At 43.1% G+C, this 12,456-nt stretch overlaps 1 protein-coding gene across 5 annotated transcripts in view; it reads right to left on the bottom strand.

The window, feature by feature from the left end:
• Window positions 1–11,624, bottom strand: part of LOC119184305 (tyrosine-protein phosphatase non-receptor type 11) — a 167,877-nt gene extending 156,253 nt beyond the window's left edge. For 2 of the 5 annotated variants that reach the window (XM_075888727.1, XM_037433922.2), the window contains exons 1-2: window positions 11,093–11,624; window positions 10–141 (exon numbers count right to left, since the gene is read on the bottom strand). In XM_075888727.1, coding sequence (XP_075744842.1) covers window positions 10–141; window positions 11,093–11,106 — 146 coding nt within the window. In that variant the 5' untranslated portion in view covers window positions 11,107–11,624. The remainder of the gene's footprint in view (window positions 1–9; window positions 142–11,092) is intronic. The other 3 variants (XM_037433923.2, XM_075888724.1, XM_075888725.1) reach the window with 3 other exon arrangements.
• Window positions 11,625–12,456: the final 832 nt, after the last annotated feature.

Raw genomic sequence — 12,456 nt, 5'->3', positions numbered from 1 at the left:
ATAACCAACCTGACGGACAATGTGAAGTCTCCTTTCTTGGACTTGCTGGGGCGCGCCAGGAAGCTCCCATCGCATCCTTGGTCCAGCAGGATCTGTTCAGCTTCCAGACCGGAAAGGTTGGGATGAAACCATCGCCCATGGCTGCGCATCATCATTTATGGTTCCCTTAAGAGCTCTCTCGAGTATTACATGGGGGAAGGAAGCAAGGCCAGTTTGGAAAAAGATGGAGCTAGATTTTATTTCCAATGACATTATTTAACATCATTCATGTGAGGTCAAACTTTAAGGCACCCTGCAACACTTTTTGAGCATAGCCAGAAAACGCTGCCGATCGGTAGTAGAGGCTTCGGAGAACACGTGAGCCAAATGTTATAGCGCAGCATGCGGCCTGGATTGCACAATAAATGATCAAAGTCAGCTAAAAATTGCTTTCTCTTCCCTCGACAAATGACGGAAGACACTCAAAAATCACTCGTAGAATGCCCATCAGCCATTGGCTGATTTGAACATGGTGCGCTCGATCGTTACAGAGATCGCCGCTGGACGCTGTCACTTGTCCACGCGTGCACGTGCGACCACACTGAAAAAACCACGTATTCGAAAAAAAAATTAAAAATTGCTCAAGGTCACAAGGCGCACATGACGTTTTTTCGTTTGCCCCTCCCATCCCTCCCTGTTTAGCTTCCAGCACTTTCGTGGGGATGAGAAAAGAAAGAATGCAATTGCAGCTTGTGACAAATTTGTAACTCCACTCGTACTGGACGGATTCTTAAAATTTTTGCGGCATTGAATTTGTGAGGCAATAAGCTCTTCCAACGAATTATTTTCATGGTTACCCAAAAAAATGTTTCAAGGCCCTTTTAAGTGGGGACGTGGCAATGGTAAATTTGATCAAAATGTTTAACTTGTCAATACATTTTTTCTGCAATCCCGAGGCCATGTTTTACATCATGGTGAAACATTGGACTAATAAGCAGTACAAGTTGATAAAAAAGCATTGTACTGGTGGGTGGTCGTCAAAAGTTATAAGGAAACTGGGCTTTAAAAAATGCAAACCTGCAGTTTTCCCTTGGCACAATGCCACCACATCATTGTACAGACGACAGATCGAAGCTCAAGATAGTTACAAAGCTGCATTTCTCTAATGAAAAAATTGACTGCGCATCTGCAGATCATTCTGTTCATCTACACGAGTTTTGGTCTCATAAGTGGCCTCCTCTATGTAGAATTCTAGCTGGAAATAATAAAATAGAGGAGACCCTGCACGAGATATCGATGCCATCCAGCAGTAATGTCACAAAAAAGGAGCTTGTGCCCATGGCCTCCGCGTCCAGAGCCTGGACCGGCCGTCCCAATTGTCATGCTCCCCAGCAAAATAAACACTGCGGTCTTTAGAATTGCATCCTAATGCATTTTCTGAAGTAAGAAGTACACTGCCTCACACTTACGCATAAATGTTAAGCCTCAAATATGCACAATATTTGCTTTTTGGCTGACAATGTTCACAAGTATGAATGCAGCCACCAGAGAAAAATGGCTACGCATTGAGCAATGGCTTTTGCCAGGTATCCAGACAGACCGAAATTTCTGCCCTCATCTTTAAAATAAAGCCAGCTCTCCCCTTCAGAGTTTCCCTAACTCCATTTTCTTCTTTCATTTTTTTAAGCAGTGGCTACCCGTCATCTCCGTGCCATTTCGCAACAAAGGAAGATATAGCCATTCTGTTTTCTGCACTTAGATACCAAGACACTGGTGAGTGCCAATGTCTTGTTGGTGAGTGCCAATGTTGGTGGTGAGTGTCTTGGTGGTGAGTGCCAAACATTGGTGAGTGTCAATGTTTCTGTACACATTACACAAATTTTTATAAGTTTTTTTTTAAGTTGATAGTAAGACAATATGCAAAGGACATTTCAAAAGGTATTTTTTGTGTGCTAACTTGGGTGTTAAAAAATAAACCAATAGCATTAAAGCATGAAATGGGCCCCTGTTAATTACCTTATGAAAAAGTTTGATGGTATTATGTCTAATAAATTAAATAATTTTGAGATGACAATGATAGCCTATGAAGTGTTGTACTCAGAAACTACATTACATAGCCAAAAACCGATTTCAGTTATCATATCAACACTAGAAATGAAATCTGCATGCTAAATTTTATCACTTTATCTTCCTAAATAACAAAAATAGTTTTCATTGCCACGTCCCCCTTTGAAGCGGAACTCTGGCAATTTTTTTAAATCAACCAATTTCCATAAAACTTGGAATATGTGTTCTCGTCAATACCGTGGTGATAGGTGCCAAATTATACAACCATAAGTCATTTACTTTTTTTAGAAAACCAATTTTCCAAACTGGAGGCCAATTCTGTAATCACACTTGTAAATGCAGGCCACCCTGTGTATGTGACGCGAGTGCCAACTCTGTTTCATAACCCCCGCCTTTTACAGTAGAAGGATGCAATGAGCGCTTTCTTCTACAAGGCAATGACAATGCAAGCACAGTTTAGTTTTGTCAGCTCTGTAAAGGATGTTAGTCATCGGGCCTTACACTAGGCAAGCACAACGAGGAAATCGATTCAGGGCAGCATGTCAGATGCTTCACACGCTGGCGGGTCGAAATCGAAATTTGATGCTTCCACGCTCAAATAGTAGCTGCAAACATGGCTGAAGTTGTTACTGGTAAGTACAGGCGAGCTGGCATAGCTTGTTTATGATCCAGATGACATCGACAACTTGCTTTTTTGCTTGTCAGAAGAGGAGAGCCTTATAAAGCTACGGAGTGCCTTGAGCTAAGTGGGTTTTCGGAATTCTGCGACTGTTGAAAGCTTGGAAGGGCCAGGAAGGACACTACTTTTTGATACAACATGTTCACTTATGGGGAGCAAAGCGGCACTTTTGGATGTTCAGGTGGAGGCCGGCAGAGAAGAGGTTGGTCAGTATCTCACCCATGTGAATGAGATGTGTTGGAAAACTGGCCAAAAACATTACATCAAGGCAGCACAGGCACGTTTTCCACTTGTAGTTGCGAAGTATGGTATGCATCATGTGGTCGAAGTTAGCTGGCATGTTGCAGAGGCTGAAGGGCATGACAGCAAATTCGTACAAACCACCAGGCATGCAAAAGCTGTCTTTTCGCAGTCATTTTCAGCCATTGCTACTTGCCAATAGCCGGAGCAAAGATCTAGAGATTAGAAGCACTCTACTCTCTGCAAGCAGTTGAGGGCATCATCTATTCGGGAGAGCGGATAGACACCCTTGCGAGCGATCTTATTGAGCCGACAATATCCTACATAGAAGCATATTGACCCATCCTTTTTGTGTTCCATCACCACAGGAGATGCCCAGGGGCTGTGGAAAGGGCAAATGACGCCATGCTACAGCATGGCGTCATCGTCGACTTGCTCTCTGTTACCCATTGTTCAGCAGCCAACACACGGTATGGGCACTGGCGTAATTGAGGATGGGAACCAGTGTGGATGCTGTGAATTATGCTTGACACAGGAATGGTTGGTCGCAATCAAACAATGGCTGAAAATTTCGTAGGAGCCCTAAGACTAGCTGGCAATACTAACTGTTTTAAGAACGAGGCCGATGATCTGCAGTGTTCTGAAGAAGTAAGGATGTTGAGCTGGTAACAAGGCGTATTCTCAGGAGTCTACAGAATGTGAATTGTGTCAATGACAGGACAATTTGGAGCAATTTTTGTAGCACTAAAATCTAAATTTGGAGCAGGTTACAAGGAAAGAAACAACTTTTTTAATCATGAAAATACAAAATTTGGGGCAGTATACAAAAGAAGGCTTAGATTTAGAAAAATAAGATACATATAAACCGTCCAACAACACCCAACACTTAAGGTTGATTTTCCGCAGATCCTATGGTTCCACAGGAACGATACATACCATGGTAGTAAATCCCACCCTGTCATTCTTAGGCATCTTGATTTCTGCGAAAAGATCGAGATGTTGAGGAATAGCTTCAAGCTTGTGGGGGTGCTGACAGCCCCTGTAAAGTTATGTGTGCCATGTGGCACACATGCCTCGCCCAAAAGCCGCATTTCAAGTTACAACCACCGGGCGATAGATGGCATTGTGTTCGCGAGAGTTGACCACCACTATCGTCCTCATCATCATGGTGTAGTGCCGGTGGTGACCCCTGGTGGAAAGCAAGCCTTGGTGGTGAACGAGAGTAGAGCGGGTCTCTTCTGCGCGTGGCGGTTGCCGCAAACGGTTGTCTCTAGCGTGGGTCCTCGGCGCGTGGCACCGCAGCCTGCGTGCCAGGGGGCACACGTGGTAAGTCAAGCATTGGCGACGACGCCTTGGGTATGTTATTGTGTGCTTGTCATGTTTTGGGGTGTATGAAAATTGTGTGTAAGGATGTCTTAGCGTGTTAATAGCAATTGATGGATCGATTTGGCGGACGATATCGTCGTTAAAAAGTAGTTAAACAAATGTGTGTTTGTTGTTTGGTTTGTACCGACCGTGTCTGCTGTGTCCGTTCACTCCAAGAGCGTGGCATGGCTGTCACCTGCCAAGTCGAGACCCCACAAGCTAAAGGGTTCTAAACTATGGATAACCGAAGACTTCTCGGAGCATGTACGGTTTATACATCAAAAATTATAGAATGCTACTGCATCTTTCAGAGACAAGGGTTCCACTGTACACTTAAGGTATGACCATGTATATGTTGATAGTGAATGGTATGACTGGGATTGCATTTCCAATTCACTACTGAAGTCCTCGAAACAGTCTATTAAGAGCTATACCGTTTCATCTAATTGTACGAAACGACCACATCATGAGGCACAAGATAACATCTGTCTACTGAATATTAATCCCAGAAGTCTCAATACTAAACTTCCTGATTTTGTACACTTGCTTACAACTGATTGTCCCCACATTATTGGTGTCACGGAAACTTGGCTTCACGCTGACATTTATGACTTGGAAGTTACTCCACCAGGGTTCAATGTTGTTCGTGCTGATAGGCAACATGCTCGCGGTGGGCGTTGCCATCTTCTTGAGGCCTGATTTGAGCTTTTCTGTACTGAAGTCACCTCCAGACATCGAAACTGTTTGGTGTAAGGTCCATATCGCGAGTACCTCTAATTGTCGGTGTATTTTATCGTGCCCTTCGGCTCATCACCGCAACAGCTAACGGTACTTAGCAGTTTCATAAACCGAAAAGGGTTTTCTTCAGAGAACCAAATTTGCATGGGTGACTTCAATGTGCCTGGCATCTTATGGCAATCCCTGTCCATCCTGGATACTGATTTGCCACTTTGCAGGAAGTTGGTTAACTTTAATTAAACTTAGGACTAAAACAAGTTGTGATTGATGCCACAAGAGAGAGTGCTATCCTAGACTGTTTTTCGTTAGAGTGCGTTAGAGTGCGTTACTTTATACAAGGGGCCTTATATCTCGTGTGATTAATGGTATTTCTGATCACAAAGACGTATTATTATGTCTACACCACACGGTTACAAAACGCCGGTATGAATGCATAAGTTACCGTGACTATAGCATGACTAATAATGTGTCCAGAATTGACACTTAAATAGCGAGTTTGATGCATTTAATGATATTACCTATACTGGTGATGTGAATAGCTTGGTGTGTTATTCTGAAAACCTTGTTAAAAAATGTGTTCAAACATATGTTCCGACAAAAACTAAAAAAAACATTGAACTTCAATGGATAAAGAGAGAAATACTTCATTTAATGTGTCGTCTACCACAACTAAGATGTGCAAGTCGTAATGGCAATGTTCTGCGGAGAGCCGTATTTATTGCAGTGAAGCAAAAGCTTCGCACTAAAATAAATGCTGCTAGGTACTTTTTCTACACAATCACTTTACCAAAGACGGCTAGGAATAAGCCCAGAAAATTTTGGAGCTCAATTTCACCGCATTAATCGACCCCTAATACATTCATTCTTGGCTAAACTCCAAATACTGAGCGACAGGTCATTGGCAACTCTTTTAATAAATATTTCATATAGTTATTTACTCAGGATAATGATGAAATTTCTTCTTGCAGTACATTTTGTGCCTCGCTTGTTTCTATCGATGACGTGTTTGTGTCTATAGAAGGTGTACTCAATTTGATTTGACATGTTGATTCAAAAAGTCGTCTAGCCCAAACAATTTTAACGTCTTTCTGCATCGTTATTCATTATGGAAAGACCAATGCCTGTCAGTCATTTTTGAAAAATCATTGTTAACATCAACTGTACCATCATCATGGAAAAAGTGCACAAGTGCCTCCTCTACACAAATCAGGTAGTAAGCAATCTCTTTCAAATCACAGGCCTATATCACTAACCTCGCACTGATGCAAACAGTTAGCACATATCGTCTTCAAACACAATTTTCTTGAATCTAACAACGCCCTCTCCAGTGCACAACATGGTTTTTGGCGTGAATTCAGTACCATAACTCAGCTAACAGAATTCACACATGATGTTTCTATCGCCCTTGACTTAGGCATTCAGGTGGACGCATTATTCATTGACTTTTCAAAAGCATTTCACGCTGTCATTCATGCAAAACTGCTATATAAGCTCAATCTTTTGTTAAAGAACCCCCTGCTTGTTGACTGGATTGGTAGTTTTTTTTAAAATCGTTGCCAATATGTATCTTATAAAACATTACATTAGTGCGAAACACATATCTTCAGGAGTGCCCCAGGGATCCGTGCTGGGGACTTTACTCTTATTGTACATTAATTACCTCTTGTACATTATTTACTTCTGTAGTTTCCACTAAGATTTATTTTTACGCTGATGATTATGCCCTGTATCACAATCAATTCACCTGATAATCATTATACACTCAACGCTTCATTCTTAAACTTTCGCACATGGTGTCAGAATTGGCAGATGAACATTAATTTTCAAAAGACTGCGGCCATGTGTTTTAGCAGGCAGAAAACCTCATCAACGTTCAATTATTCGTTCAACAACTACGTTGTACAGCGGGTTCCACAATATAAATATCTTGGCCTCCTTTTCACGGTAAAAAGCCAATTACCAAATAGCCCAATAGCCGTTCTTCTTCTTTTCACCACAAACTTATCATGGTCTCAACACATCGACACAACCTGCAACAAAGCTTCAAGGAAAGTCTGATATCTTAACCGTTCACTACGTTTAGCCCCCAAAGAAACAAAACTGTTAACATATAATACTTTCATAAGTCTAACACTTGAATATGGTGCCACTGTATGGTACCCATACAAAATCGGTGACATAAACTCGTTGAATCCACCCAGGAAAAAAGCCATTTATTTCATATACAGTCGCTATGACTGCAATTTCTCACCGACATCCCACCTAACACACCTTGGTTTGACTTCACTTTCTAAAAGACAGCACATCGAGTCTCTCAAACTTTCGCACTTCCTTTTCAATTCACCACAATATTCATCGCACAACAATTACATAACCCCTGCAAAAACAACATTCACCAGATACAGCCATACACTCAAAGTATATGTGTTTTATCATCGCACAGACTTCTTCAAACACACTTTGTTACCCCGATGTATTGAAATGTGGAATACCATACCAGGTGACATTCGCTCATTAGAAAAAGATGGACTTCTGAAGGCACTGAAAGACATCTTCTAGCCTTGCAATGTTTATATAATTATCGTTATAGCATTTTTCATAACTATTTTATCTGCCATTGTTTGTATTTATTTGAATTATTCTGAGTTTCTTTCTTGTATTTTTACTGCTCTGGACCCACTCCTGCGATAGCTTCGTAACCAGGCTGCAGTACGTGAAAATAATTGTGCAGTGTGAATGTGAACACTGCTATTTCAGTGGAAGTATTATTTTGAACCACCCCACTGTGCAAATAATATTAAAGTTTATATTAGCATTTGCTGTGCCTGTCAAATCACTAACTACATATCTGCAAAGCTCGCAACCTTGAAATTTTAAAGATTCCTAATGCCGAGGAGTGGCAAAGAAACTGGTGCACAATATAGTTTTGTTTTTCTTTCTTTAGGGAAGCAGAAATGTCATACACTGCTCGAAATGATTGTCATTAGCTTATTTATATGTCAGTAGTTACCAAATATGTAGAATACAAACGCATGAGTAACTGGACAAAATTTGCAGCGTCCCATGACTAGTGCTAACAGCCCCTTCCAAATCGCAATATGCTTTTCCACAAGTCACCAATGTACTGCAATGAAGATGGATTAAGCAGCATTCTCTGCACGGGTTAAAAATCTTTTAACCGCTACACCCCACCCCACTTTCCACTCACTTTTTTCTTTCACCGTTCGGTTAGGTGTCGCTTCAGCTCGCTTGCAAGGCATGTTTGACCAAGTAAAGTAACAACGGCGCGCACCCATTGGGCCAGCAACGGTATCAAATATCTACACTCTAAAAAAATATCGAGTAAAAAGGGTGTCTTTTTGTCCCACAACAATAATCGTCATCAGGCTTGTGTGCGCTTCCTTTCTTGAAAACTCGGCACTGGCCACTTTCCTATCGAGAATGTAATGTAACTCTGATAATGGGCATATCGATCCTGACCGAAATGTACCGGGCACGGGGCGATAGCGCAAGGATGGAACGCAATATAGATGATGTTCATATGTGCATCGTGGTAGGAAATGCATACGTGTTGTGGGCTGGTCATGCTGCAACTGCGGCATAGGTCATAGGTGCAGCCACAGGAGCGCATGGTTGAGCCAAAGGTAGCGAATTGGCGAGTTTTCTGCAAATGGCTCTTCTTATGGGAACAACCACAGGTGGGGTAGGTTGTATTGTGAGATAGCTTGCATAGACAGTGGGCAATTATTCCATTTTATTCTCATGTGGGGCAAACGTTGCTTCAATGTACGCCTGCATAAGCACCATAGCTCTTCAAAAAGTGCACCGCTCTCCCATTTATCTGCCCACTGTGCCGCCTGCGGTAGCCCTCTGCAATTTTGCCAAAAGACCACCGTTTACAGACACACGGAATTTCGCATAAGAGCTGAAGCCTTTCCTATCTGCAAAAAGGGTCACGTGTGTGTTAGTGCACTGTCAATTGCACTACTTGATAGCTAGGTGAGGCACTTGGAGATGTAGTGATGCTACATGTGTGGTCTTTTGTCCTGTGCATAGGTTGCGCATGCATGTTCTGTTTCCTTTTCAAATTTGCTTGAATAACACAACCAGTTGCCGGTCAGCTCTCGTTCAGTATTTCTTTATGCGTCGTCTCTGCGCTGTTGCAATATAAATGCAAGCCAGCTTGCCCAACTCTTCGTTTTGCTGCGATCTGCCACATTGGGTGCAAAAAAGTTGCAGTGATACTTTATATGCATTCGATTTCGCACAAGAGGAAAAAAGACGTGCTACAACTTGACGAGTGCCTTTTCCCTGCTGCTACAAAAAAAAAAAAAAAAGAATGAGCAGTCAGTGTGGAGCAATTCATTGATAGATGTACAAGAGAAAATGTGGGAGTACATGACTGCTAGCTCCACCCCCCCCCCCCCCCCCCCACCTTTGAAACGGTTTTCTCACATTCCGTTTTTGGTTAGACCACTACTGGAGCATTGTTGGCACCATAACTCAATCGACATACTCCTTATTGACGCAGCTGCAAGTAATAATGAATACCCTTCTCCTTCGCTCCACCTTTCACTCTGAACTTTTCCTTCGAGCGCTCTGAGCTAAGCTCCGCCTTCACGAGGCCTGTGCTGCGTATTCCATAGCCAATTAGATCAGCAGCCACAGTGATGTCAAGTGGGCACAGCATGTCGCTCTGTGAATGAGCGGTTGAAAACGCATTTAGACGAGTTGCAGCAATCTGCAGCTTTAAAGCATAGTAGTAAATTACGCAGTTTACACAGAGACTTCAAATTGGCTTATAAATGACCCTTGGGACTTAGTCTACCGGCCCAATGTGTTTGTACACAACTGTTTCAGGATCCCTTTAAGCACATATGTACCCCTGTTGTTTTTGCATGGCACATTGCATGAGTGGCAGTGCGTACATCAGCCAGACCGACCAGTGCATTAACATGAGCGAGCATGCTCATTCCTTGAAGGCAGGAATATCATGCCATTTATTTATTATCATTCTTAGCAATTGCCAAAGAATGATAACCACATGTGTCAACCTTCAATTTCACTCTGAACAAAGTTGTATTCATACAGGGCTTTTAGGCACGCATGTTTTTATGTGTAATCAACTAATGGGATTCACAACACAAGTTGTCCTTCGAATGAATGTACTGCTGTTGCACTAATGAACACTCTCATTTTCGTGCACTGAACAAGAGTGTTCTAACTTGACCGCACTTCAGTGTAAACATGCAGCTGCTGGCTGTAATTAGCAGCAAGGGAAACCAACAATGAAGCTCTGTGGCTGACCAGTACGAATGTTCTAACGCAGGGGAGCGCAAAAATCGCTCAGAAGAGTGCACGGGACTAAACCATTTCTACACTCCCCCTACACATGATGCTGAACAAACTGGTTAAACAAATCATTTTCATGTTTGGTAGACACGGAAGGAGTTTCTTGAATGCAACCTGTGGTGCTTGCACACCTGGAGAATCCCATAGCTGATGTTGCTGACCCATCGCAAAGATGCCAGTGAAAATAAACAATGCTGATTTTTCAGTAGGCATCCGTGAGGAATACACAAGGTCTACCCACTTAAATCGGTAGTGGTGTGTGGCGTTTCGGATGCAATTCCCACTGGTGCAGGGGAACCTGGTCGTCGTATTGAATCAAATCATCGCTACCTGTTACCAGCATAAATTCATTTCTCGTGCGCACAGTTTTCTGAGGGGAAAAAAAAAAGTGCTTGCGCTTTCTCATCATTCTAGTAGTGGTAGTCTTTTTTTTTTCTTTTGCAACACTAGAGCGAGCCTTAACTAGCGCGAAGAGCCGTTTCTTGCATTATAGCGCTTCCTTCGGCATGGCCGGTATGCGCACGCGATCGAATATCTGCCACACAGCCAGTGATGCTAGCAGAAGCGACGTCTAACCACCACACTGCACCCAAATGCCGAGAGAAAAGGGGGCGACTCATGAATGAAGTACACATCCCGTGGCCGGCGAATTGTTGAATACGCAGCACTTGCCTTCGCGCCGACATGGCCACGCTGTTCAATCAAAGCGGCACAAACTTTTCCGTTAGATGGGCGTGAAATCTCGGCTTGCAGTCACTGTAGTCAATGCAAAGCGACATCGTTTAGCAGCACGTTAATGGCGTTTGTTTCAGTGAGCACGATTGAATAGATAGATTGATTGACTGTACTACAGAACACCTATATAGCTGTATCTTTTAGATTGGGCGGCGGCTAGCGCCATCTAGTCGTATTACGATTTATCTTTTTAATGGTGAAGTTAAAGAGGTACTGACGCAAAATTTGGCCTCGCATTTTTCTGCTGCAACGCGTTGCTGTAGGGCGGTTCGTTATGACACGACACATCGTTTGCTGCAGCACGCGAAATATAACTAACTACAGGCCCCTCATTATCGATCAGTTCCAACTTCCCTTTGAGAGTTCCAAAAACTGGGTGCAACTGTCGCCATCTAGCGTGTGCCACTCTTCATAACGTCAGCACACAGAACTGTGATGCATTTTCGCATGGTTCGCATCAAGAATAGCTTTCCAATAAGAAACGACACTGGGATGGCACCAAACACAAAACTTTTTAGGCGCGCGCCACGGCCGCGCACTAGCAACCAGCCGCCGAGACTTCGGGAACTAACGCTACAATATACTAAACCATGACCTACTACACTCCTGACCTGCCCAGAGAGCACCTCTTCCAGCGCCCACGTTCTAGTTCATACCTTCTGCCGCTAGGGCCGTAACTTAGGAGCACTGTGGCGCTAGTCAGCACCTGTTCGCTGACGTCAGCTTGAGTGTTCGTGGTCATATTTCGGCCAACAGAGCACTCATATTGCGTAATTATTATGCACTAATGAAAAATAATTTTGAAACAAATATTTCAAAAGTCATTCACAAATTCTTTGCAATTAAATGGACGCAACATCACATATGCTGTCCTACACTATGTAAGTCTACGGATTCTCGCATTTGTCCACCAGTGTGCAATAAATTTTTCGTCACACTGAACAGCTTACTTGACCAGTCATCTAAGTGAAAAAATAGTCACATATATGCCGGCTGTTCATCACGGAATGCAGCCGTTCTTACTCTAGCGCCGTCCAAACAGCCGTAAAGTAGCAGACGAACAGGTTATAGGTAGCGCCACCTACGGCGAGCGATTGAACGAGAGCGGGGACACGCGCTCCCATAGGAACCCCGCTATCTGAACAGGTCAGGAGTGTAGTAGGTCATGTACTAAACTAACCCGGCAAAAAAATGGCGGCTATGACGTCAGCATAACTTGTTTTGTTACAGTGGTTAGAGTACCTTTCCTTCCTCCGTGGGGTACAGTGTACTAGAAGGGGCAACGTCTTCTAGTACACTGT

Source organism: Rhipicephalus microplus, chromosome 3, assembly GCF_043290135.1.
Source record: "Rhipicephalus microplus isolate Deutch F79 chromosome 3, USDA_Rmic, whole genome shotgun sequence".
Lineage (NCBI taxonomy): Eukaryota > Metazoa > Arthropoda > Arachnida > Ixodida > Ixodidae > Rhipicephalus > Rhipicephalus microplus.
Note: the sequence above shows the minus strand (reverse complement) of the source record. Positions and strands in the feature narration are given on the sequence as shown.